At 54.4% G+C, this 27,556-nt stretch overlaps 1 protein-coding gene and 1 pseudogene across 1 annotated transcript; both read right to left on the bottom strand.

Annotated features, from left to right (window-relative positions):
* Positions 1-2,484: 2,484 nt before the first annotated feature.
* Positions 2,485-3,991, bottom strand: LOC116854940 (annotated as a pseudogene).
* A 1,357-nt stretch (positions 3,992-5,348) lies between these two features.
* ERMARD (ER membrane associated RNA degradation) lies at positions 5,349-27,407 on the bottom strand. The gene is made up of 18 exons (XM_032837210.1): positions 27,229-27,407; positions 25,735-25,903; positions 24,341-24,480; positions 23,022-23,123; positions 22,651-22,740; positions 20,431-20,528; positions 19,859-19,995; positions 18,754-18,868; positions 18,039-18,141; positions 15,138-15,167; positions 13,727-13,795; positions 13,054-13,227; positions 10,641-10,724; positions 8,955-9,019; positions 8,280-8,405; positions 7,716-7,934; positions 6,772-6,885; positions 5,349-5,532 (listed from the first exon to the last, which is right to left on the bottom strand). Exons 1-18 carry the CDS (start codon positions 27,337-27,339, stop codon positions 5,349-5,351), a joined length of 2,130 nt encoding a protein of 709 aa, XP_032693101.1. The 5' UTR covers positions 27,340-27,407.
* Between the last annotated feature and the right edge of the window lie 149 nt (positions 27,408-27,556).

The following is a 27,556-nucleotide window of genomic DNA, read 5'->3' as shown; positions in this document are numbered from 1 at the left end:
TGCTTGCTCCCGGCCCGAGGGCTTCCAGCCTCTCCGCACAGGGACACGGTCGACTGCTCGTGCAAGCCTGAGCTGTCCGGTTTTGTGAACAGTATTTCTAATGGCCAACTCACCCATCAGCGTGGTCAGTGTTAGTGCCCTGAACTCGGTGAACGGGAAGGAGAGCTCTGCTTTTGGTGCCCGATAGAGGCCATACACAGGTCCAAACCCACAGCGTAGGAAAGGACCTGATACCCGGGTCTCATTCTGCCAGGTCGGCTCGGAGAAACTGACCTCCTCCTGCTGCTTCCCAGGTAACATCTGGGAATGTGTCTTCCAGGTGGTCTGCCCGGAGCCCGGCCCCTGAGGAGTGGACAGGCCCACGGCCAGCATCCAGACACCAGCCAGGGAGGGGAGGCGGGCTGGGGGAGACATCCTGTGGACGTGAAGGATGCCTGCCGTCCAGGGGCAGCTCTGGTGTGTGCAGAGCACCAGGGGACTGGCGGGGGTCTGGCACACTCACCTGCCGTCTCTGCCAAGACACAGAGCAGAGCAGGCCTGGGAGCCAGCACGGGCGTCCGGGGTGGGCTCTGCTGACCCTTAACCCTGAGTCCCAGAGAGTCCCCCGCCCTGGCCACAGGGATGTACACCTGCACTGCCCAAAGCCACTCCTGTGGGGAGACATGGACGCAGCACTCAGCGGCGGCCAGGAACCCGAGACGCAACACCCCCGCCTCTTCCTGCTTCCAGCTCGGGAACGGGGTCAGCCCTGCAGGCGCGGAGTCAGGAGCACCGTCTCACCCAAGAAAACACCTGCTAACTTCCTCAGAATCACACAGCAGAATCCTGGGGAGGACCAACCCTGCCCCGGGGCTGCATGGCGCAGTTGACACGGTACTGGCTCAGGTGAAAGGTTCTGACTCCAGACCTCCCGATGGCCACAGCGCACGTGCACTGCCCCGGCCGGGCTTCCTGGGCACACCTCAGGGGAAGAGAACCAAAAGCTCGGGAAGGTACGAGTATCTGAGTTTTGTTGTTATTTACAATTTTATTTGAGCGAGCGCACACGAGCAGGGGGAGCAGCAGGCAGAGGGAGAAGCAGACTCCCTGCTGAGCAAGGAGCACCTCCCCCCCATCCGCTGCCCAGACGTGGTGCTCGATCCCAGGACCCCGGGATGATGACCTGAGCTAAAGGCAGACGCTCAGCCAACTTGAGCCACCAGGTGCCCCTACTTTAGTTGGGTTTTTAACAAGTGGCTTACTTGGTGCCCAACGTCTACAAGCAGCGTCCAGACACAGAGAAAATACACCGGTAAGGGGACCCCGGCAAACGTGGCCGGTCTGTGGTGACTGTCATTCCCTACCAGCAAGGGTGACACAGGAAACTGCCACCATCTACACTAGTTACCCAGTCTCACTGGCAAGGACGGGACCTGGTGTCGGGTCCTGGGAGGATGCCCGTCGACAGGCAGCAGGGTCGGAGTGCACAGCAGGACCAGCCCCCAGAGACCGGTGGCAGCCAGCTCATCAGGGAGCCCTGCGGACGGGAATATGTGGGCAGCCACTGATGACGTCACCCACAGCTGAGTAAGCCAACAGTCCCCATGGCCGGACGACAGAGCTGTCACTACACAACCACATCCCTCCCCCAAATTCCCAGGACCAGCCAGCTCACAGACCCAGAACCTCTTTCCTAGGGGGCTGGCTGGGTCCCCTGAGCCTCAAACAAGGTCTAATACAGTGGGGAGGGCAGAGTGGAGACCTACAGAGTGACCGCTTTCCTCCAAGATGGTAAAAACCCAAAAGCAGTAGTTTTAGTAGGAATCCCAGACGTGAGATGCAGGACCTGCGCCCAGTGGACTGAGGAGAAAGGCAGGTGGGCGGCGTGGTGGGCAGCCACGGGCAGTGACTCATTGAATCAGATCAGAACCCAGTGGCAGACACGGCCCCAGATGTGGCTGCTGCACGGGCCGCTCCGGCACACATCCTCATCCACCAGCTGCAGGACCCGCCACAAGCAGTGTGTGCCCCGGGGTCATGGAAGGGCCGGGTCACCTCGCCGGGGCGCGAGTACGCTGGAGGCCCGCAGCCCCCGACTGGCCCATCCCGCGGGCCGTTCCGACAGCTTAGCCACTGATGGCGTGTGGACAGGAAACATGTCCTGGACGCCGGGACAAAATACAGGGACGCCGGGGTGGGGGCAGGGAGAGGAGCGCTCTTGAAGGGTCCAGGGATCCAGCGATCGGGGACCGTTCACAACCACAGCCACGAGGAAAGACACCAGTGAGACCCCCAGCTTCTGGAAGCAACATGTACCACATGTGGGCGCGCCGTGCAGACGTGTACCACTGACCCACAATACGTCGGTTCCGCGTGAGGTCCCGAATGAGACAGTGCCCTGGCCGTCGGGCCGCAGTAGTACTGACCCAGGCCTCCAGTGGGCCCCGGCACCGGGGGACAGAACCGTGAGGCTTCTCCTGCACGTGACCGTCCTCCCCCCCGAGCTCTGGGCTGCCTTCTAGACACTGGGACAGACTCAGACACCGCGTATCACCAGGGACACCTGTTCCATGACTGGAGCTTGTCACACGCCGTCTGACCCCTCGTGGCCTTGGGCTGGGCAGTCGCGTAAGCACGCGGTCGTTAAACCGAAATGATGTACACACGAGCCTGGGCTCGAGCGTGTCCTGAAGGCACAGCAGGGCTCAAACCCCACGGCAGGTCTGCTGCTACGGCAACGATGCCCGGAGTCAGGTGCCCACGGCCCTCTGGAGTTTCCTCTGAGTTGCTGCCAGTGAAAAAGGGGGTTCACTCTTCAAGATGTTATTTTAGAGACGAGGGAGAGAGAATCTCAAGCAGGCGCCACATGGAGCACAGAGCCCGACGCAGGGCTCGATCTCACAATCCTGAGGTCACACCCTGAGCCGAAACCTGGCATCGACACTTAACCACCAAAGCCAGCCAGGAGCCCCACCTGGAAAAAGGCCTGTTTGATTTCTGAAGAACGACACTGGTAGCACGGGAAGATGAAGGCCGTAGCACAAGAGCCTCAGGGCTGATCCAGAGAGCAGCACGGGAGGGGACCACAGGTCAAGCACTGCGTGTCAGTGTCTGTGTGACCTGGCGCTCACAACCCTGGGGATGGGCCTCCAGGAAAGCAGGCGGTGACGGACAGAATCTCGCAAAGAACAGGAGTGGATTCAGTGGCAGGTGGGATTTCGCCGTGGACAAGGGCCGAGGGACGGGAAGCAGCTAGAGCTCCTGAACGGAGCAACACACAGGTGTCCTCTCCCGTGTGGGAGCTCTCCCCTGGCATTCAGGGACACCATGACCCATCTGTGGACGTCCGTGACCTTTCCCTGCCTGGCAGTGGCTTGCAGAAAGCCTGACTCCCTGCTGTGGTTCGGACAGCGCTGCTTCCGAGAGGTCCCTCTCCCACGGAAGCCTGGCATGAGGTCCGTGGGCTCCCCACCTCAGCACAGGCTCTGCACCCCCGAGCAGCAGCCAGACAGCATGGCAGGGGCCCCGATGGAGATGCCGGCTTGCGGCGGAGCCCTGTGCCCTGAATTGCCGGCGATGCCTCACACCACGGTCTTCCCCACAACACACAGCTGCAGGAAGCACGTGACGCGGGGACGGTCCCTCCCACTACGCCAGCCACTAGTGCGTCTCAGAATCTGGGGCCCTGCTGGTGTGAGTATCTGGGCGTATCTGTTCCTGAGGAAGGTCTGCTCCACAGACAGACACAGGTGTCCCAGTGGCCTGCAGGCTGAGAGGCCATCTGGCTGCACGGGACACCTCATGCCAATGAACCAAAAGGCAAAGCCGGCTGACTCTGACAAGCTTGGGTCACTGCTCCCCACTCCCTTGGGGACAAGCCGGCTGCTAGACGGGGGCAGGCAGGAGTGTGTCTGGAATTCAGAAGATCCTCTGGGAAGCCTCTCAGAATTCCCATTTCCCACCATCAGAGCCAATGGAAAACGAGTTGCCCTCACCAGGAAGGCTCCTTGGAGGGCACCTCTCAGGAATGGAGTCTGCGTCAACCCAGCAGGTGAGGACACCACCACCAGAAGCCAGCAGCTGAGGGCAGAGGAGCACGGGATGAGCTGTAGAAACGGGATTTCTAATAGCAACACGTGCAGCGCACCTGATGCGGAAGCGAGACGCACTGGCGCGCCGGCCGCTCCTAACATGCTGGGTGGCACCTCCGCACCATCACTTCCCATCGCAGCTCCAATGGCAGGAGAGTTTAGAGTTTAGAATAATCCCATAAATTTTCATTTAAACTAGAGTCTGTCTAAGGAAGAGTGTGACCCTCGCAAAAGAACATGCCCCAAGAGCAGAAGCTTGTAGATCTGGGATCTACACCTGCAGCAGAAGGCAGGGGCAAAAGCTTGGTTCTCTCTGTCCTTACCTGGAGTTTAGTTTAAAAGGGGGTGGTGGGTGCTGAATTGGCAAAGGGATGGATGGAATGCTCCAGAATGTCTGCTGTCCCCCAGAACCACCCCTTCCCTTTGAGCACTCTTCAGCACTGCTCTCCGACACCAGAGAATCCAGAAACACACAGGGTAGACACTGTTCCTTGGGCTAGAACCTGCCTGGGAGGTCTGGACCTTGGAGAAGAGGCCACGATTCGCGGTGTGCAGCCGAGTACATATGCAGACCTGCGGTCAGGGACAGCCTCACAGCGGGTCCGAGAGCTACTGGCTTTGCTTCTGTCACCAGAGACAGATGCTCCAGACAACTGCAGTGTCCAGGGCCCTTGAGAACCACAGCCTTCAGCTCTCCAAGCAGGACTGGGCTAACTGTACCCACTCCCCTCACGCCAGCTCTCCCCACTCCCTACCCAGACACATGCCAGGGCTCCCGCTCTCTCGGCCACATGGGGCAGGCAAACCTGCAGCCTGGTGCCCATGTGCACCCACCCCGCCTCCTTCCCCAGCTCTGTCCCCTAGGATCTGGATCACCCCACCTCACTCTCTCAGCTCCAAGGATGAGGCTGGACTGGCCCACACTCCTCCTCTGTGCCCCAGTGGGGTCTCAGGAGTGGAGCCGACCCAGCCCGGCCAGTGAGCACAGAGGACAGGGTTCTGGCCACACGGACCGTTTTTAAGAGTCTTCTGGGTGACACGTGGGTAAAAAGCTCCTCCTGGACGCTGCGTCGTGGTGTGGGGACCAAAACTGTACAGCGTAGGTTTCACACTAAGGCAGGAACAGCCATTCAGAAGCTGCAGAAAAATGAAACTTATCCCTGATCAAACAGAGCCTGCCACCCACCCTACCTGCGGCTCTTCCATCTCCGCGCTGGTAAAGCCAACTCAGGCTCGGGTCTCAGACGCAGCCAAAAGCATCTTGACTTCTAAGTGTTTTCACAGGACGCCTTTACTTGCAGATTTCTCGGCTAAGTGTATCAACATTTGCTTCTTCTCAGTAAAATTCCAAATCTTCAGTAGAGCTGCATGAGTAAGACTGATGGTTTCGCTCCACTTGTTCCTCTGCTGGCCGGTGTAAGCCACCAGCTTCTCCGTGTATTGCAAGACTGACTTCAAGAACCTGTTCCAATGGAAAAAAATTCATTTCTTTATTTTATCATAAAATGCAACAATGATTTAAATGCACTTTTCATTTCTTTCTGGAATTAAAACTGAAGTACTCTACTTAATTTTTGCCTGTAAATTCAAGACAAAGAACCACATGTGAAACGGACGTGAGAACAGAAGCCGGAGGAAGAGACGCTGACTCACAGCAGCCCTGGAGACGCAGCCGGACCCCTGACGAGCCCCACGCCCGACCCCTCGTCCAACTCTCACACCAGGTACGACGGCTGCACGTGACAGAACCGAGCTCCAGAAAAGGCGTCAGAGACCGCCTGGATTAAATGCCACGTGAGCGCACGACACACACACGGGAGCGTGCAGGCCCTGCGCCCCCACGGGGGTGCCGCGCTCTGGCCCCAGGACTCCCACGCCTGCCCTCACAATGCCGGTGCCCTGCCTCATGGGAGACACCTTTCACTCAGACACAGCATTCCTGAGGGGTGTGTCACACGGTTTCTGGGCTTTTCTCCGACAGGCGAGCACCACGGCCTGCTCCTATTTTCCATGTTCTCCCCCGTCTGCCAAGTAGGCTAGAACGTTCCCCAACCTCTACTTCTCAATGTTTTCAAGATCGACGTTAAAGGAGCAACATAAAGGAAGTCCACAGATCCTTCCTCTAGAGAGCGGTCCTCAGCTGCGGAGGACTTTGTATCCCGCAAGGTCTGCATCACGGGCGGTCACCGCGTGGAGCTTCGGGCACGCAGTGCCAGTGGCCGGGGCGCTGCTCCCACTGCGTGTGCCTGGACGGCCCACCTCAGACCACCCCCTCCCCCACACTCTCAACAGGGCCAAGGGGGGGCGGGGGTCATCCGGGGTCACCGATCCGTAACACTCTGCATGGCGGACGCCTGGTTCCCACCTGGGTCCACGTCTCTTTAAGAACACACCAGTCCTTTCACACTCACTTTAGACACGAGGACGACCTGTGTCTAAAGGTCGCAGCAGCAGAGCTGGCCCGGGCGGTGGTGTGACTGAGCGTGAGGAATTCGGAGCCTCGGCAAGCGTCCCACGTGCTGCTCTGCAATGAGCCTACACCGGTGCTTGCTTTAAAGGCTCACAAAGTTGCACCAAATCCACAGAGAAAAGCAGTAAAGAGCCAACCATGACGTGGGTTTAAAAAAATAAAACCAATATAAGTGAAAATCCCTTACATTTACTAAAACGGTTTTGTTTCCTATACGTACAACACACTTACTTTAGATACTGTTGATATTCACAGGGACTTTTTCCACAAACCATGTGAATGTTGACCAGCTCCAGGGCAATCAGCAATAAAATCAACTGAAGCACAGGGGACAGAAGCTTAACGCTAAAAAACAGGAAGAAAGTTGGAATTTGACAAACCTAAGAATTTTGCACTTTCACCAGTGAAAACTGTTTCTCAAGGGAACTTAAACGTAGACTTCTCAAGAGAAGGCCACTGCTGGGTGATTTCCCCCAGGGGCCCCCCACCCCCAGGAGCGCCCACCAGCTGCCGCCCAGCCTCCCAGCAGCTGCTGCTCGGGGGGCAGGAGGCCGCCGGCCCCGCGTCCAGAGCTCCTTCTGGGTCTGGGACTCTGCCTGCGTCTCCCCTACAGTCTCGTACTTGGTCAAGGGCTCTCACAGGAAGAAACACACAAATGGTTCAAACGTGGAAATGTGTTCGGTGTCTCCAGGACACAGAGACATTCCCCTCAAAGTGAGATACTATCTCGCTCATGAAACCCGTGGAGATTGTGTTTTGAAATACACCATCTCGGGAAGGACGTAACATAACCAGCATCATCGTCCAACCTGCTGGTAAGAGTGAGCTTTCAGAAGTAGCCAAGCGAAACCCACTAAAAGCTTCATAGACAGAGATGCCACTTAACCCAGAGCTCTAGGAATTTGTCCAAAATGGTAACTTCTTAAGGACGGAGAATGCCCTGACACACACACCAGCTAAGGAGACTGAAGAGTCACACCCAAGGTAACCTGCTGTCGGCACGTCAGACCCAGGGGCTCATCGGGCCAGCAGCACCCACACCCTCTAACGCCACAGTCACGACAGGGTTTGAAGCACCATCTGCTGTAGCGTCCTCCACAAACACGAGTCAGAGCCACGTCCCGACAGAAGCCCAGCCCAGCGGGCGTTTCCAGCCAGCGCAGCAAGCCACACACCTGCTGACCATGTGCAGGTAGGTCTGCCTCTGCCGCGAGCGCAGCCTCCTTTCCACCCACTGCTGGTGTCTCAGCTCCGCCGAGGCAGCGACCTGGCGGGACACGCAGGCGCAGCGGGCCCCAATGCTTCGGAGCACGGTGACCACTTCCAGGACGGTTCTGGGACAGAAGAGAGTCCGGACGGGGGTGCCGCAGAGTTCCTGGATCGCCTCAGGCCACCTGGGGATTAGAGTGTGTTCTCAGCGGGGGTTCAGCTCCCGAGCTCCCCGACGGTCAGCTTCTGGGGAGCAGCAGCCAGCTCCACACGGTGCTCAGGCCTGCGGACGTCACACACACACACGCACGTGCGCTCTGCTGCGGGGGGCAGAGCGTGTAGGAGAGCATCATCGGGCTCTGACCTCCTGAGCATGGAGGCTGGGCTCCCCGGTCTCCGGCGGCGCGACCACAGCAGGGTCAAACGCTGCCGCCAGCTCGCAAACATCACGACACCGCACACAGCGGAGCGTGGACCCCAAGGTGGCTGGTCAGCACTCTGGCTCCTCTGGGCAATCCGCGGAGACTCACCTCCCAGCGGGGAGACCATCCCAGCCGCTGACAAGGCCGTCGCGCTCGGGGAGATGGCGGAGCAGCTCTCGCAGGATTTCTGTGACGAAAGCCTCGCAGGCATGTGTCTCGGAAGTAGCCACTGATCTGAAAAACAGAAGAGACAGAGACAGGACGATGATGAGGACGCCCAGTCAGTGCCCCTGCGCACTCCTTAACGGTTCACTTAATCTGCAACTAGTTCTCCCAAATACAAAATGAAAAGGCCACTGTCAGAGACGACGGTAAACGTAAACAATTCGATACCCTAAAGGCAACACACGTTGTTGACGAAAGATAAGCAACAAGCTATCCAAGTGTTACTGCTACGACGGACCTGCTATATCCTGATTCCAAAATCTCTATCCCCACATCTCTCCCGACCTTCAGATACCGTGTCTGATCACCCACTAAATATTCCGAGTGGATACCATCCTCCCCCCCACAGAGCCCGCCCCCTGTTCCTGTGTGTCTGGTCTCCCCAAATGGCCCACCACCCAGCCGGGCCCTCAGCAGGGACACTGCCCCCCCTGCCCCACTCATGAGGCCTAGCAAGCCCCCTGTACTTGGTCTTCCCAAAGCATGGGTGAGACCCCAGGCCGAGGCTGGTGTCCACTGGGGACTGTGAGGTCTGCATGACCCCAGGACAGAACTCACCGGGCGGCCTCTTCCGGCAAAGGCAGGAGGGGCCAAACCCTGATGCTCTTCTCACAGCTCAGCACCTGAGAGGAAAATGTCCTACTGCTTTTAAAGATTTTACAGTAACCGCCTGAAAAATACATTTGTAAACTATTATGAACATAACAATTGCTTTCTAGATCTATATTGGTAAAATTGTTACAGATCTTACATTTTCAACTGAGGTGGTGGGTCTCAGTTACTCAGTATAATCAGGTAAGCGGAGAGCAGTGAAGCTAACGGGAGACTGGGAGGTAGTTAACATGCAGAGGAGTTATACCATGTCGGCCAACTCTAGACACCCCCGTGGTGGAGAGCTGAGGCCTGCGTGCCCTCCCGACCCGGGCCGCACTTTGGTGAGTGGCCTTCACCCAGACAACACGGTGGAAGTGAGGATGTGTGACTCTGGAAGTAGGTCAGAAAGGGCAGCACCTCTCCCTGGTTCCCCGGGGAGCCCTGCACCAACGTCTCGTCTTCTCGGATGGAGCACCAAACCCGGGGAGCCTGTGCCAAATTGCTGACCGCTGACACCTATGTCTGTGGGTACCTGCAGCAGCAGCAGCAGCAGAAAAAGGACCTCGAAAAGACGGACGCAGTACTGCTAACGAAAAGTGCAGACATCATGGGATGGAGGGGAGGCTGCAGGGGAGGGGGACGGTCGGGAACACCCCCTATGGGGCACGGAGGGGGCCTGAACCAGGGCCGTGGAAAGGGCAGTCAAGGAGTAGGGGGGCTCGTGAGGCTTCCGAGTTGGCCGCGGAGGTCTACGGGCAAAGCCTGCCTTCCTGAAGCTTCTCACTCTCCTGGGACGCTCCCCCTTCTTTGTAAGTCCCTTCCCTTCCTCCCTCCTGGCTCTGCAGGTCGGGATGCTGTGGGTCTCTGGGGTCTTCCCCTGCAGCCTGATGCCTCGCTGCTAAACCAGAACCCATGGGACACCGGCGCCCGAGGTGAACTCGTCCCTCACGCAGCACCAGGAGAGCAAAACACCTCTGGATCTCTCGGCACGTCACTGCTGACAGTCCCTGCTAACTGACGCGACTTCTCTTACGACATCATCGATGAGACTCCAGCGTCTCGGGCAGTTCCAGCTGCCGCTGCAAGTCACTCCCTAACCCTTCTGTTGGGTTCCACAGCTTCGTCTAGAGGCAGGCCCATGCATGGGTGTCTGCGGCGGCAGCTACCACGACTACGCTGCTCTTGGAGACGAGCCCATCCTTGCCCCTTGCACCTTCATATCCCACTACGAGGAGAATAACGCACCAAGCTCATCTCCATACTGGAACTTCCTGGCAGAAATGCTCAAAAGTCTATGGTTTGCACCATCTAACTTACAAGGGCACATGCTCTGGTCCCACGTGGTGAAAGGAACACTGCCGTTCTTCGCCACGGGTACATGGGGTAGCAGTCCCCAGTTAAGGCGAGAACCTGCCACGCCGGCCGCCAGGACTTCAGTACTCCATCGCCCGACACGAGACTGCCATTACTGCCTCTGCCGGATGTGGGCCTGAGGCTCAGAGGGACAGAGCTGCGGGGCCAAGGCCACACTCCTGAGCGGCAGCCTCTGGTCGCGACCCTGAGGTCTGGCTTGGCAGGCTGCCTGGCCCCGTGGGCATCTCTGCCGCAGGAGCCGTGCGCAGCCCTCCCGATGGCCCACGTGCGGCTCACCTGTTTTTTCAGCTGAGAAACTGGGTGGAAGTGAGCGCTGTAACTGTCTGCGAGAGCGGCCAGCGATCCGATCGCGGCTTCTTCCTGGTTCAGAAAAAACAGACAAGGGTTACTGCGACTGTGGCCAGGCCCCCGGTTTCCTCCCGCTGAGTGCGAGTCACACGAGAGCCCCCACCCAGGCTCCTTCAGCTCTGACAGAGCAGGCCTCGCCACTGGAGCAGGGCTGGCACGGTGGTCACATGGTCACGACAGAAGCTTTCTAATGAAGCCGATGAACAACGAAAACAAAGGCCACATCTCCTCTTTGTCCGCAATCAGTGACACTGGAAACACGTCAGAAGAACACAGACTCCAAACAATCAACTAAAAATATACGAACGTCTCTAAAAAAAAGAGGATGGGAATTTAAAAATTACAAATCAGTACAACTATAAGAGAGTCATACTGCGAAACATGCAAACGTTGGACACAAGTCAAAATAACCCGATTCGCAGCTCATGTGACAGTGCGGCCGGAAAAGCCAGGCTGGCTGAACCACAAAGTGCCAGAAACAGAAAAGTCAGTGAGCCGACACTCGCTCACCTTAAACACAGTCCTCCACCGGTCACTGTCCTGCGAGGCAGTAACGCCCCAGAAGCCTCCACAGCATGAAGCGAGTCACTAAATATCTAGGCGCAAAGCTTTCGTTGGCTCAAAGACCCAAGCAAGGCAGGCGGGCCGACCTCCACACGGGGCAGCCACCACTCACAATCCTCACAAGAGGCCCCATGGCCTGGCAGAGATGTGAGACCAGGGCGGGTGGAGGGGAGGAGCGGGGAGGACCTACGGGGGACCCCGCCGGCTGCTATGCTGACACGTGAACAAAGGGCCATCGAAGGGAGGGCAGGTGAGGCTGGGGCAGCTTGGCCCAGCACACCGCACAGGAGTGCTGGGGACAGAGTCTACGGTGGAGGGAGGCACACACGATGTGGACGAGCAAAGACAGGAGGATTCTGAGGACACGGAGATACCACGTTTGGGAATGATGTTCGCTATCGTAAAAACCATCAGTTCCCCAAAATGAAACCATCAAGAGCCCATTCCTGTTTGTTGCTTGGTTAGTCTTGGACTTTGTGGACACCGTAACTATGCAAGTTTGCCTACAGTCCTACTGGGGAGTCTGCAGGGAAACTCTGAACAAGAGGGATGGGAAAGTAACCTTCAGACACCGCACTCTGACAAAGGTGAGGACAGATACACAAGGAGACCAAGCCCACCGCACACACTACAAAGATGTCCGTCTGCCAAATGCTCTCGGGCCAACCTGCAAGCCTTTTGTCAAAAAAAACAAAAAACAAAAAACCGACAGAAAGATAAAAACAAGTAAACCAGATTCTCTAACTCACTCCCAGACAAAATCAATTCCGGCTGGATCAAAAAATGTAAATGGAAAAACACCTTTTAAAGGTACTGGGGAAATGCACATTTATGTTTAGAATTTTGGAAACGAAAGGGTCTTTTAAGAATGATTCCAAATGCCTAAGCCAAAATGAAAAGACCTCAAAGCTTCAAGACAAGGAAGAAGCAACACGCACACTGGAGTGGCAAGTGCAGCTAACAAAACACAGAAATGCATATAATGGAGCAAAAGACATTAATTGTTCACAAAAGAATCACGCGCTTCCAACGAACAGTAAAAGCAAGTTTGGCCTCAGAACTGCACTTGTGCAAATTCCCTCATACGTGCCCAAGTGAGCAAGGGTGCCGCCTCGAGACCCTGTCACCAGCAGCGCCCCACCCGTCAGAACCCACCCCGTCCACGGGGACCAGCTCACGTCGCGAGGGTGCACCGCTAACAACGGCCGGCAGCGGGCAGAAACCGCGGAGCACACGGCCACGGACCGCGCTCTCCCTCTGGCTGCATTGTGTGCTCGTGGAAGGACGGGGCAGCGCCCCTCCGTGAACAGTGCTCACCCTGCCGGAAGGCGCTCCTGAGTGCCGCCACTTTTCCTATCACGTCTTCTGCTTTGTCTGAACCTCTCAACAATCTTTATGGTAAATGAGACGTGCGTCATTTGAAAACAAGACTAAAATACCAACAACTACCCCAAATTATTTGTTGTAAGATAATAAAAGGATCAGTTTACTGATCAATGCAAATATTCCATCCAACCCATTTAACCGTTATTTGTAAAATTCCCTGACCTATTGAATTAACCCCGTCTCACACACCAGTTCTTCGGTTTGATCACACGGTTTACGCGCACAGCAAACGCTCGCATGTCATCAAGTCGCCACTGCGCTTCTGAGGGAGGCACGCTACGGCTCAAATTTAAAGAAAAGCTGATTAAGGGTTAATTACATCTGGAAATACACTCTATCCTGTCCCAGCTAGGTAACAGCTCATCTAATGGTTCTCTCCCCTGTACGCTACCTTGAAGGCTGCTGACAGATCTTCATCAACGAATCTGAGTAAAAGGACCCCAGAAAACGCAAGCAACTGATCTGCTGCTTCTTTTGGAAATTCAGGTAAGTTGATTTCCCCATGGCTTAAACGGTCTCTTATACGAGGGCCCTCCTGATGGTTCAAGAAATCCCAAAGAAACTCCTTTCAGAATGCAAACAGAGAAAATATTTTGTTAGTTTGCTAACTGAGGGAAGAAAGAATGGGCCACACCTGACATCTCTAGGGAACAGCATCGTCACTTACAGAGACGCGGAAACTGAGCTGCACACAGTTAACCACAGTCATAAAGCGGACATAGTGCGCTGGGCTCCCCCGGGAACTCCTGTCTCTCTACCTACGGCCACAGCTCAGGGTGACCCCCCTCCCCGGGAACTGCATCTCTACCTGCGGCCGGTGCTTGGGGTGGCAACCACCCCCGAACTCCTGCCTGAACACAGCCCCTGCTTGTCCCCATCCGGCAGCCTCTAAGTGCCCTCTCTCGGACGTCTCGCGCGGCTGGAGACAGTGTGGGATGGTTCAGAAGCGCTCTCCCTGAGCACATCCCAGGCCACGGTGGGCTTCATTTTGGAGACGTGCTAATCACATCCTTAAGCTGAAGAGTGTCAGATGGGAAAAGATGGGAAAAGGCCTAGTATTTTACCATCGCAGGCTCTCCAAGGAAAAGAGGAAGCTGATTGATTTTACCGTCGTTCAAGTGTTTTGCCAATATCTGAAACACCAAAAATAAATACATTAGTTAACACACACCCGTAAACCCACAGAATCTTCAGGGTCAGAAGATGCAGCCTCTGTGCTTACGACACACCGCCAAAGCCTGAAGCAAAGGAGATAAGGGTTGTCTTAGAGTCAGAGCAGCTACCTGTTCTCTTAACCGGTATGATGACCGCAGGAATGCACGTGAACACACGTGAACACACGTGTGTGTGTATACAGTCTTTGTATTCACTTACATGCGTGTGTGTGATGATGGGTAGATGTGTGTATGCATGAGTTATCGCACAGACATGCATGGATGTCTACTGAGAGCTGTATCCACGTGTACGGGGCTGGGGTGTGTATCAGTGTATGTGTGTGCACATATGTTGCGTGTGCCCACACCTACTTCTGTGGATTTGACTGTATCTGTGCATATGTTTCTGTATTATATGTGTATGTTTAACACAGATGCACACGTACACACACATGTGTAGGTGTGCGTGTGTGTTCGTGTGTGTATGTATATATTCGTGTGTACTTATGTGTTTCTGTTTGTGTGTTCACATGTGAGTGTGTGTGTGTGTGTGTGTGTGTGTAGAAGCACACATCAGAATTACATGTCACTTCCTAACACACCAGTTTGGAACCCAACCACCCAATCCAACCCTACAGACCCTAATTCTGTACAGATGTAACTACACTATTTCGTTCAATCCTCACAGTATCAAACACGTCATGTGTTAAATTATAGCAAATTCTTTACCTAACGGGATGAACTCTACAGGTGAACACGCACACTGCTTCACCCCGCACCCCCACCCATTGCTAAGGGATCTAAGAGTTATCTTAACGGCAGAGGAACCTAAACACCTAAGCCTCTCCAGAGAGAGGCTCCCTTTGTCTCCTCGGGAGGCTAGCTCTTGGGGCTGCAGAATTACTATCCAGGATTACACACACACTAGCCTCTCTACTCTTCAGTGACAAAAGACATTTTCAATGGCAATTCTTACTATTTGAGATTTCCAGCTTCAGAATCACACACCCAATTCACAGATTAAGTGTATCAGCTCACACTTACAACCGCAGTTCCTGCTCATTTCGTGGGCAAAACAAGCATGAATCTTATTTCTAAAATGTAGCCTTCAAATAATCACAGCATGTAGTATTAGTATCTCCAGGCATTTTCCAATGTTGCTCTTTCCACACCTTCAAAAACTAGGTTAATCATACCGGATCTCAAAATTAGCCTGAAAACTACACTTAATTCCATAATAAAGTGTTGCATGTATGACTACCGGTCTTTCCTGTGTAGTAAAAAACAATGGTTTGTTTCTAGAAACTCCGTAGTTACTTACGTCATCGAAGGTGGTATAAAGAGCCGTGGGCTTCGGACAAGGAGAGAAAACAAACGAAACAAAACGTAAGTACAGTGATGTTACTCAAGAGAAAACAATCCTAGTGAACGGACACAAGTATGAAGCTTTTGTTTGAAAGTCAGTCCCCACCTGGCCGCACTCTGCAAAGAACGTCGCTGGCATCGCAGCACGTCACCGGGCGGGAACCTACGGTGAACGTGGCAGTGGGGCCCCGTGCAACTGCCCTCCCACGCGCTTCAGCTCAAGCTCTTCCCATCACACAGCAGGACGCACACACACACACAGGAGCGTGCAAGTGACCACAGCTGGACACGCTCTCCCACAAAGGGCCTGTCTTGCACGCTTCCTCGTGTCATCGGTCCCACCTACAGACACAGGCTCAGAGCCAGCTGCCTCAACATCCATTCCCGGCTTCCATGCTCCCCGGGGGTGAGACCCGGGGCACCACCCCCCACAGGTTTCTCTGCAAACGGGACAGGAGCAGTGCCCGTCTCGACCGGCTGCTGGGGAACGCAGCAAGATCGTACACACACTGACGAAGCCGGCATTCCGTGGACACCAGCTCTCAAAACAGTGTCTTGTTTACTAATGCTTACTAACGTGCTTTCAATTTAACGTTAAATTCCCGTCACCACCTGCTGTGACATAAGATACTATGAGGCCTGTATCTTTAGCCCCCAAGCCTCTACGGCTGACCCTGGAGCCTTCCCGAGCTCTGAACAGCCGACTGCCTACTAAATACTGAGCTTTTCACGGACCTCCATAAACCGCGTGCATTAACTTCTACCTTATGTTAAGGAATTGGTGGAAAAGCCCTATCTCTCACCCCTCATACATAAGCTTCTTAAAGTCACATGGTCTCATTTATTATTATTTTTAAAGATCATATTTATTTATTTGGCAGACAAAGATCACAAGCAGGCAGAGGCAGGCAGAGAGGAGGAAGCAGGCTCCCCGCTGAGCAGGGAGCCCGATGTGGGGCCCAATCCCAGGACCCTGGGATCACGACCTGAGCCGAAGGCAGAGGCCTTAACCCACTGAGCCATCCAGGCGCCCCTAAAGTCACACAGTCTTACTCCTCCTCCGACCTTCCACTGACCTCGGAAAGCTCCGGCTGGAAGCGCTCAGCCAACAGTACCCAGGGGGAAAGCACTTCACAGCCTGGTACGCACAGCATCTGCACGTGCGTGTCGCCTTATGAAAGAACTAATAAATGAACTGATGCCACGTTTGTTCTGAACAAGAGCCGGGCCTACAGTCTAAGAGACTCTGTGGTAGAAAGTCATGCCACTTACTTGTGTGGTCAAATGACACGCAAGTAACCGAACCTGTTTATGCCACCGTGAAGTCATCCCAAGCATACGCAAGGGAGAGCTGGGACTGCCGGGGGCTCTGCTCTCTCTGCGGGGAGACAGATGCTGCACAGCACTGCCTGTCTCTGCCCGGGGCCAACAGGAAAGCACCGGGCGAGGGCACTGGGCAACACAAACCTGAGTGCTGCACTCTCATGGGCCTGCACAGAAACCCACATGAACACACACGGAGGCAGAGCAGAACTGCCCGGAGAGAAAAGCAGGACGCGGGGCAGAGAAGCGGCCGCACTGGAGTTGAGGCTCTGGGAGGTCATTCACGTGGCCTCCAGTGGTCAAGTGTGGACAGCGGGCAAAGCCTGCGGACAGACCTTCGGGAACCAGCGAGGGGTCTCAGTGATGCTGGAGGAATCCGAAAGGAGACAGACTGGAGGAAGGAGGGACCACACGGGGTCCCCGGCACATGGCCGCCCCCCCAACATGCGCGGAGCTTGCTGCAGGCGTTGGGGAGCTGCTACGGTTTTAAGCAATGAGGCCTTAAGAGATGTAGGGATACTCATCGCTGGGAGAGGAGCTGGGGGACGCCCGGCACTGAAATCGGGCAGGTGGGGCTGGACACTGAGGGGACGAAGGGGACACAGCTAAGGGGGGTGCGGGTGGCTGGGGCCCAGCGCCCGAGTGGACAAGGGTAATCAGGAACTCTGGAGAACAAATTTGTGGGAGGAAAAGTGAGATTTTTAGAAATAGTTTGAGACCTGGGGAAAACTCCTGAAAATGTCTGAGAACGTCCGGTGAGTGGGGACCTAACTAGGGAGCTGGATGAGCGGAGTCAGAGGCGGCGAAGGCCGGGGCGGCAGCGGCCTTTCACGCTCCGATCGGCTGTTCCGCCGCCGCTCTGGCGCCTCCACGGCTCTGCGTGCGTCAGGCCTTCATTTCATTAGGTTCAAACTATTTTCCAGTCCTCGTCCCCATGCAAGTGAGGTGGCTAAGACCTGGGAGGGAGTGAGATCTCCAGCGGCAGATCCGGGGGGCACAGGGCCGGGAACGGAATTGTGAGGGATGCCGCTGGACAGGGGTGGAAAGCGGAAGCTGACCAGGCGAGAGTAACGAATTCCAGGGAGGGCGGCCACCGCTGCTCGCCCCGACCACACGCCCCGCGGCTCTGCCCGTCGGCAGCCTGTGGGAAAACGGGCACACGGCTGCCCAGAGGCTCCGCCTAGACTCCCTGGCAGCTCTGGCCCAGAGCAAGGGGTGTCCTCCAACAAGGCCACCTCCTGGGGCTCCCAGGCTACGTGACAGTAACGGCTACAGACAGGAAACACATGGTTTCTATTTTTATGATGAGTCTGAGATACGTGGAAATACAGAACCATCAGAAACAATCACAAATACTTATGTCCTATAAAACCATAACAGGAAGCCATAAAAAATGATACTTAAGTCTTCCAAAGAAAATTCTTGGCCAAAAAATTCATTAAAGAGTAAACAAAACAAGGTATTAAAAAGTTTTAATTCAGCAGAGAAAACTCAGTACAGTGACAACCACTGGCAACCCCTACAGCATGTGTACCTCAGCGGTCAGAAGTCTTCTCGGACACTGGTTAACGGCGGCAAAAACTCTCCTAAGTCCCGCCTCCAGCTGCGTCAGTAACAACACGGCACAGTCAGCAAACCTGTGAAATTGAAGGAAAATGGGCAAACCGCAAGCTTCCAAAGTAAACACCGGCACCAACCCCAAGTATCGGTCCTTTGATCCAGACATTACCAGTGTGTGATCGGGGCAAGGTGGGGCAACGGAGCTCGCCAACACGGGAGGGCAGAGTCACCATCTCCTTAAACCGTGAGTTTAACTCTATTTTCCACTGTTCCGACGGGAGAGGAAACATGCCAAGAATCTCTACAGAAGATATCATCCGAGATCTGCCCCGTTCTTCCCACTCGTAAGAAACACTCCAATTCCAGCATTTGGGTGGGTTTCCGAGGTCCAAATGAACGTCCAGACAGCGGAACCCAAAGGGAGGCAAAGGCTGTGGACCTCACGACGCCCACAGGCATCTACGTTGCTCCCCAGGAGAGTAGAACCTTCCTCCTCCTCAGTGCAGGATTCTCTAACACGGGACGCACGGTTCTCTCATAGTAACAACTCGACTGACATCGAAAAGTTGATTCCAAACAATGATTATCAGTATCGACTGCACCAAAAGGCGGACGTGCAGGGCCTTAGTCAACGCTGTGAAGGTATTTAAGCGCGGCGCTCCCGGAGAGGGACCAGCCTCGTCACTTACCTGTGTGACCGGAAGCTGAGGAACGCAGCTTCCCAGTACGGCATCATGACCTTCCGGATGAAAGTGGAGTTCCTCATCACGTCTTCTAGCACACCAAGTACCTCGGGAGTAACGTCTGTGAAGTAACCATCACACTCACCCACTGAAGCATGACGTGAGCAGGCGCAGGGCAGGGTGCCCAGAGTCTTAGGGGAGCCTGGCACCCCGGGGGCAAAGGGACGTGCACCACCACCTCTTTAGTGACTCAGGCCACAGCTGTGAGGAGGACGTCAGGGCTGACCGGCTGACCACGCTGGCCAAGGAAAGACACGTCTTCAGAAGACAGAGGAACAAGACCCAACCCTGAGGTGAACTGCGGGCTCTGCCTGATGATGGCGCGTCTGTGTGGGTTCCTCCCGCACAACGGGGCCATGCGGTAGGATGTCGAGGGGGTATACGGGAACCTCGGCACGTCCTGATCCATTTTGTTCCAAACAGAAAACTGCTCTAAAAAGTAAAGTCTTAAAAAGTATACATTACTGGCAGTCACCAGACTACCCAAGGGTCCGAGGCACAAACGGGCATAGCCTGCTGGGACTCAAGCGAGCTGGGCTGTTCCTACCATGACTACACCAGACACACAGCTCCTACGGCTCCGCTGCCCACTGGGAAAGGAAGAGGCTCGGAAAGGTCGTGTCCCCCGTGCCCACTAATTTGGTAAATGGCTTTGTCACAGAAAGTAACAAAGAGGACAGAGGAGGAAACCACCTAGGTTGTTGGCCTCTTTGGCATCATGATGGCACACATAAAAGTAGGAGAGCTCAAAGGAGAAGGGAATGTACGTTGGCAAACGGTCCTAAGCTGTCTGGATGTCCACACCCCTGCAGGACGGACCACATCGAGCACGACTAATGGATTCATGCAGCCACAACTCGCAGACTCCCCAGCACAACCCAGGGGCGCGGTGGGAAGAGGTAAGGTTTTAGGTAACGAAGTTTAAGCAGCTTCGAAACGTCATGTTCTCCAGCCTCTGGAGAGCACAGAGTCTATCTAAAGGGTCAAGTCCCCGCGCTGCTTCCTGACTTTACCCCTTTCTTCAAGGGAAACCGTGCGGCGCAGCACTTGCCAGGGAAGACAGCCGCCTCCTCCAGGTGTGCGAGAGCTACGCGAGGTCGGTGCGCCAGCACACGTCTCGTTTGCTCCAAGAACCTCTTCAGCAGCTGGCCCAGCCCCGCGGTCAAGAGCATCATCATTGAACAGTACCTAGAGCAAAACACCACAGGATCAGTCAGAAAAACAGACGGTCACGCACACACAGAGATTTCCTTTCAAAAGAGCAAGTTTAAAACTAAGACAGTACACCACCATTCAATGGCAGGAAACGCCCCCTGCCGGTGGGAAATCAGCTACGCGAGGGCTGGGAGGCTCACGAGCACAGTCCTCGGGGTCTCCCACTCCCCAGCAGGCGGTGGCTCTCACCTACACGAGGCTCAGCCTATAGCTGCCTCTGGGCCGGAATTCAGCGGGGCCCAACCCTGTCACACGCCAGGTGTCCAGTGGCCTCAGTCTGATCTCACCGAGTTTCTGCGTCAAAACGCTCATCTTTCCCAAAACACACCTTTCCCTGATGTAAGACTCAAGATAACACAAACTCAAGTGTCTCACAGGACAGAGAAAATTACTTTTGCATCCACGTACTTCGGGGGGATCTCGCGAGGGGAGGCAAACCCGTGCCACAGCACGTTACGCAAGTTGAGTCCACACGGGGATCCGACGAAGACCTTCAGCACGTCCATCTGAGCAGGTTAAGAACAGGTTACCGGAGAGCTCGAAGTCATGAACCACGGGACAGACCGACGGAGCAGCGGAGAACGTACGCAGACCCAACGCCCCGGCTGCCGTACAGCAGCGGCAGTCAGAGGAGCAGCATTCCAACAACGTTTCCGGGGCGCATAACACGCCAAACACATTTTGTGTATTTGCTACTCCTTCCTCCTCAGAATAACCGACGAGGAGGGCACTACCATTCACCCCACTGTGCAGACGAGGAATGCAAGCACGGAGAGCTAAAAGCGAGGTCTTGGGGGCCATGAGCCATCGAGGGAACAAGGCCCGCCCCAGGCCAGGCTGCTCTCATCCTGCACCTCCCACGTGCCTACTACGAGGTGAACAGATCACAAAGCAGGGAACAGAGAACCACAGACGGCAGGCCCTGGGGAGCGGCTGGCCCATGGATGCTCCGAGCCCAGGCCTCCCCTACTTGGCCACTGGCTGGAGGCTCAGCAGTCACCTGCTCCTGTCCCTTCACTTACAAGGACGCCAATGATGGGGATCCTGGCTACCGGATGGCAAGGCTCGTGCAGCTCCGGGGGCTCACGCTCGGTGTGGAGCACCACACTTTGGAGCAGATTTGGGAGAGATGGAGGATATGCAGAGACTAAGAGAACTCAAAACCAAGTCACACGATAAGGAAGAGGGAGGCCCCAGAAGATGCGGGGAAGGAATGAAAGCTGTCTGCAGACGCCGAAGGACCCTTGCTGAGTGAGAGGAGGACCCAGATGCAGAAATCCTGAATTTCTCTCAAGGGGCAGGCCAAGCCAGAGCGGAAGTTACAAAGAGGCGTTCCAAGTCATTATCAGAACCCTTGGCAACCAGCCCCTCCCTCCAAGCAACTCCAGAAACTCTTCACGCTCACATCAACTTGTAATACTTGAATAGTAACACCTACTACTAGTAATCATAATAATACTCTCTTAGCTGAGGGCGCCTGCGTGGCTCAGTGGGTTAAGCCTCTGCCTTCGGCTCAGGTCATGGTCTCAGGGTCCTGGGATCGAGCCCCGCATGGGGCTCTCTGCTCAGCGGGGAGCCTGCTTCCTCTTCTCTCTCTGCCTGTCTCTCTGCCTACTTGTGATCTCTGTCTGTCCAATAAATAAAATCTTTTTTAAAAAGTTTTTAAGTACTCTTTTAGCTATATTTATTTTTAATTTAATTTACCAGTAACTTTAATTAATGGCTCATACCACCTGCACAATGAGAAACGCACGAGCCCGCGAATGAGTGGAAGGATCTGGGGCTGCGAGTGGCTACAGGTCGGCGACAGGCTAACGGCATCCAGGCAGGCAACAAGCAGCAGTTCAGAACATCTGGACATGTGTCAGAGGTCCGTGTACTACAGGAATCTTGTACTTGATCTTCACTCTGTATTCTCCCCGAAACACAGTGCTCTCTAAGCTGACAAGGAACCACCGTAAAGTGGGAGGGCTTTACTGAAAAGAATTTCTTATCCACAAATGAGTCTAGCTGGGAACACATTACAGCAGTATTTCAAGCGTCATTCTGGCTCAAAGGCTGGGCTTTGTGCAGGACGCTACCCTGGCGTTCTCCTGCACCGGGACCCAAAGCTTATCCATTAAACAGCCTCGGTCACGCGTCCCGAGGAAGATTCTGACGAAGTAAACAGCTCTGCATGTTTTTAAACGGATATCTAATATTTTTTCACTGCAAGTATGAACAGTCGCAAAAGGACATAAATTCCTGCAGGTTAAAAAAAATGGATACTTTAGGATAAAACTTTAGTATCACTCCCTCAATGGTTAAAATTTTATCCTGGAACGTTATTATGATAATTATCAACGCATAATTAATGAAAGCAACAGAGTCCAAATTGTTCCCCCGGCTGGCCCCCCCGGCCGTCCCACCACACGCTAGCAGAGCACACTCAGACTCAAGAAGAGAGACACGTGTCTTGTGGCGGGAAAGTGGCAATTCCGAAAGGGGCGGTGGGAAAGGAGAATGCGCCCGAACTACAGCTCTGACGAGCGTTTTCCCGTAGGCATCCGTTTCTGAGAAACCCGAGTCGAGCTACCACGAGTGGCTCTGTGCTGTGTCTACTCTGTTGGGTTCAGGCGAACAACTCACCACAGGCCGCCCGAAGACCTCAGCAAGCTCCTCAGACGCAAGCAGGTCTCGCAGAAGGAAGGGGCAGTCCTTCCCGAGCAGGACGAGCACCTGCGGAGCAGACAGGAGCGCGTCCGAGCTGCGCGGCGAGCAGCCAGACGACGCGCAGAGAAACGCACGCATAAAGCCACCGTTTGCACAAATGAGCAAAAGAAGCACCAAAGACACCGGTGTTTTGATTTCATAATCATTCAAAAAGAAAAATACTAAACACCTGTGCCAAATGATTACATTTCATAGGAAAACAGTAATTAAAATCAAGAAATCCGAGGACAGCTGTAAAAGCTTTATGGTTTTCGCATACTTGAGTGAAAGAAAGTTCTCACACTTACATCTCCCAAAGCCCGTTCTAGACACGCCGTCAGTTTCATCAAGCCAAGAGAGATGGCAGGACCCTGGAGGCTTTCCAAAGCAGCAAATATTTCAGGAAATAACTGTGCAGAGTAAGACGTACGTTAGAATCTGTGATCAGCAGGAAACATTTCTCAATACCATCTAAGAAATTCAAACTTCTAAAGGTTTCAACTGGTACATTTTCGTGACCTTTTTGGTGCAGGTAAACATTTTCTACACACATACACAGCTGACCCCTGAACACAGGTTTGGACTCCACTGGTCAGCTTACATGTCGATTTTTCCCCACAAACACAGTGCGGTATTGCAAGTGTATTTTTCTCTTCCTCGTGATTTTCTTAGTCGCTTCTCTCGAGCTGACTTTACCGTACGAACACAGTAATGAGCACAGGACACACAGAATACATGTGGACTGACTATGTGCATCATCAGTAAGGCCTGTGGTCAGGGAGGCTATGAGCAGTTCGGTTCCGAGCGAGTCCTGAGTCATGTGCAGATCTGCCACTGCACAAGGGCTGGGCACCCTAGCCCTGCACTGTTCAAGACTCCACTGTAACAATACCTAAAGAATCAAAAACTGCTTAATATCTAAGGAGTTCTGAACATTTTTTCCCCTTCATTTAAATGTTCACTGAAAGCAGTAAATCTGGCATGACTATAACTTGGAAAGTCAGCTGTTTTGATCTAAATCTTTTTTCCCATTTTGATTAGTTCTAAGCCAATAAACGGAGGCAGCTCAGCCTGTCGGTAAGAGCCGTTATAAGGGGGAGAAGCAACGACCCTTCCACCTACATCAGGAAATCCGAAGTACTTTAGAGGAAGGCCCTCCAGAGTCACTGAGCTGTTGTGCTCATTACAGGTGCCAAGTGCAATGGCGGGACCCAAACAAGGTCTGGGCTTGGGCCCCCACTCACCTCCTCCCTTCGATTCCCCTCCACAAACCACCTGGCTTCCCTGTCCGCTATCTAAAGAACGCCTTACGGTCTGTCCGTGAGGTCTTTGCTCTTTTCCTGGAGCAATCCATTCTCATGTGTCCGAGGACCGACACCCGCGTACCCAGCTACTCCCCAACCCCCCACATGGATAAACGCCTCCCAAACCTTCCTTGGTTCCAAGGATGTTTCTTAGCTTGGGCCATGGCTACTGCGTAATAGTCCAAGTTTCCCTCAAAACCCTCCAGCCTTTTCACTGGTGGTGGGCTTAGTGGACAGAGGAGACGAAAGATGAGCAGGTAACCAGGGCCTCTACGCAAACTTTGCAAAGTCTTGTATTTCTAAAGGTTGTTCACAAGCCAAACCTCTGGAAAAGCTGTCCACTGCAGCCACGGCGCGTATCGAGTCTCAAACTGTCCCTTGGTCAGAGATAACAAATGTGAGTGGACGGCCTCACACACAGGGCCCAGCAGCCGCACGCTGCCCCGGTAATCCAGACTCTGGTCTGCAGGGGTAAGAAAACCAGTGTTAGTGCCACAGCTCGGCCACAGCTCCGTGTTAGGTGACAAAAGTGCCTAGAGCATCAGAGAACACGTACTTCAATCAGGAAGTTTCCATGAAATCGACAACCGGTTTCTAGAAGCCTATAATAAAGCTACCCCGATATTGTGGGAATAAGTTACATAGCACTCATCTGACAATAAAACAAAATTACACTATTAGCAGGGTTTGAAAAATACACAAAGGTTAGTCAAGACAAAATATTTTCTTCACTTTACTTGTAAGTTTATACAAAATCAGGTTTATACTGTATGATCTTTTAACCTGATTTTTTTTACTTGACATTATTAGACCATGAGATTTCCAATGACGTTATTTTAGAACATACGAATTTTTCGTTTTAATTTTTTGGTAAGTTTGAAACAACATTCACACGGTTCACACCCAAAAAGTATAAGCGGGTGAAGGTCTTCCTTCTGGCCACTCAGTTCTCCTTCCAATAGCAATTACAGTTACTAATTTCTTGGGTACATTTAGAAATATTTATACATACACAAGCAAAAACAGTTATAAGCCCCCCCCCCATTTTCTCACTTAGCCACATGGTTCAGCGATGGGCTTCTCAATCCTTCGTACCACCGCATAACGCTCTCTTTTGTGCCTCTGTCGGAGTGACCCTGTACGTTTGGCTGTTTCCAATGTCTGGGTTTTGTTGGGGTTTTTTGGTTTTTTTTTTCCAATTTTTGCTTATAATCAGCACCAAAAGTAGACTCTTTTACACCTGCAAGTGCGCCCATCTTACAAATTCCTGGGATGAAACTGCTGGGCCAGGGAATGTTCGCTTGAAATTTTTCTATTATTAAATTTCCCAACCCACTTCCCTGCTCTAAACAATGAACAATGAACCCTGGACCATTTAAGACAGCTGTGGAACATCCTACTGGTCCCTTCCTATTCAGAATTCCTAGCACTCCGACTTCCTTCTCTCTTCCATCTGACTGTTGGCCTGGAGTGAAACTGCCACCCGCGCCCGCCTCCTCACACAGGGCTTCCTGGGCTCAGCACTCCCATCTCTCTGCTGTGCTCCTCTGGCCTCACTCCCTCTCGTGTCACCTGACCTTTTCCTGTGCTGAGCTACGTCTGTGTTATAACAAGTTCTAACTAAGAGAAACAATGGACAAAAAGGAAAGTTTTAGCGTCAAGACGTTTTAAACGGACCAGCACTGACATGTGCTTGGGGAGCTGAGAGCACACAGACCTGACCGTGTATACATCACACAGGCTGCGATGGTCGGCCAGCACACGTCTCCCCTCTGGGTTACAATGCGATCGATATCCCAATTTTCTCTGACTTCAAACCCCAGTTTACAGATCATATCATAGACCGGGGGAGAGAGACAAGTGGCAATCGGATCCTCTATTAGCATCTGAAATGTGAAACACAGAAGACACTATTGAAAAGAAGTAAAAACAGTAATATCCATTATATATTCCAGTAACAAGAAAATCCCATTCCATCTTAAGCATGGAATGTACTCAGGTGTAGCTGCTGCTAACACACTTGCCGGCTCTCGTGAGCTGTGTGATTAAAATGCTATGATTAAATGTTAATTAAAGACAGTTTACATAAATTTTTCAAATAGGTGTTGAAGATGTGAAATTTTAATACTGTCTGCGAAGGTACGAGTTTACAGAAGTACATTTTACAGATAGTGCTTTGTTCCTTTCAGCGTTCCTACGCTGTCCCGAAGTTATCAAAATGAGCGATTTTTCAAAATGGGAAACGGAAAAGCAGAAAATCAAGCACAATGAGAAAAAAGGCAAGTAAAGAGCCTCCGCCTCCTTGTGTGGTATGAGCAGCAGCAAACGGCGCTTTTAAATGAAGGATTCAGTAATACCCAAATCCTCCTAACTATCCCCGCGTGACCCTAACGGCATCTTATAAACCCGCAAAGGAGTCACACTCTGGGACTAAAGTCCCCACGGGGTCTTCACCTGATGGGTCACGTCCGCGTCCCAACGGGAGGGACGAAGCCCCGGCAGCTCCCCGGTCTGGAAGCCGGTCACCTCGAGTTCCTCGCCCGACTCGGCAAGCCCGTCCCCAGAGACCTCACCTGCCGGTGTCCGCAGCCCCCCGGCCGCCGACCAACCTTCCACAGACCCGGCGATACGCGCGGAACCGTCAGTGACGCTGTGGCCGTCCAGGGACCACGGACACCGCAGGACCCGCTGCCGCCTGTCCCCCTCCCGCCTCTGTCCCTTGGGGCTTCTCGCCCGCAGCGGCCGAGCCGTCCGCAACCTTCCCGGCACCTGGAAGCCCCGCTTCGTCCCCCGCGTCCCCGGCGACCCGGCACCGGCCGTCCCACGCCTCCTCCTCCAGGTCCGCCTCCCGGAACCGCCGGACCCACCCCCCAGGGAGACGCCGGTCCCCACGGGGCGGGGCGTGGCCTCCCGAAAAGCCCCTCAGCGTAAAGCTCCCAGCGCTGGGCCGGTTCTGACGCCAGGGTCGGCCGCTCGCGGCGGCTCGCCGGTGCCCTCACGGAGCCTGCTCCTTCCCCCACGATCCGCAACGCCGTGACCCTGCGGAAGTCCGCCCGACCCAGTGCGCTGTCCCCGACCCACGCGGCACCGCACCCTGAGGGGCCCCGCGCTCCGGCAGCATTTCGGCTCCAGGCGCGCGCGCCGGTTCCGGAGCGACCCGGGCCGAACACCACAGCCCGGAGGCCGCTCCGCCGCGGGGTCGGACACTCACCCCCGCAAGAGCCGCCCCGCGGCCTGCACCAAGGCGGGTCTCACACGGGACGGACCGGGATACGGCGCGGCCCCGGGACACAGGCAGCGGCCGCTGCGGAGCGACGCTCATCTCACCCGGGCGGAAGGGAACGCGCTTCGCCGAGTCCGCGCAGCCTTCAGCTCCCGGAGAAACGACATCCCGTCCCCTCCCACGGGGCGCGTCTCCGGGGTCAGGGTCGGGGGCACGGCCGCGCCGGCGCAGACTCGACGGAGGCGCAGAGCCCACGGGGGCCAGCCGGAAGCAGCCAGCACCCGCCCCCGCCGGTACCGAAGCGCGCGCCCAACCG

Source organism: Lontra canadensis, unplaced genomic scaffold, assembly GCF_010015895.1.
Source record: "Lontra canadensis isolate GAN:19392208 unplaced genomic scaffold, GSC_riverotter_1.0 scaffold97, whole genome shotgun sequence".
Classification (NCBI taxonomy): Eukaryota; Metazoa; Chordata; class Mammalia; order Carnivora; family Mustelidae; genus Lontra; species Lontra canadensis.
Note: the sequence above shows the minus strand (reverse complement) of the source record. Positions and strands in the feature narration are given on the sequence as shown.

What these genes read in the sequence shown, in the direction of transcription:
- ERMARD (XM_032837210.1), bottom strand. Translation starts at nt 27,339, where the DNA reads ATGAGCGTCGCTCCGCAGCGGCCGCTGCCTGTGTCCCGGGGCCGCGCC. An exon ending in TAGAACGGGCTTTGGGAGAT is followed by an intron (nt 22,741 to 23,021) that starts GTAAGTGTGAGA and finishes TCTGCTCCGCAG; the next exon opens with GTGCTCGTCCTGCTCGGGAA. An exon ending in AGGTCTTCGGGCGGCCTGTG is followed by an intron (nt 20,529 to 22,650) that starts GTGAGTTGTTCG and finishes TAACCTGCTCAG; the next exon opens with ATGGACGTGCTGAAGGTCTT.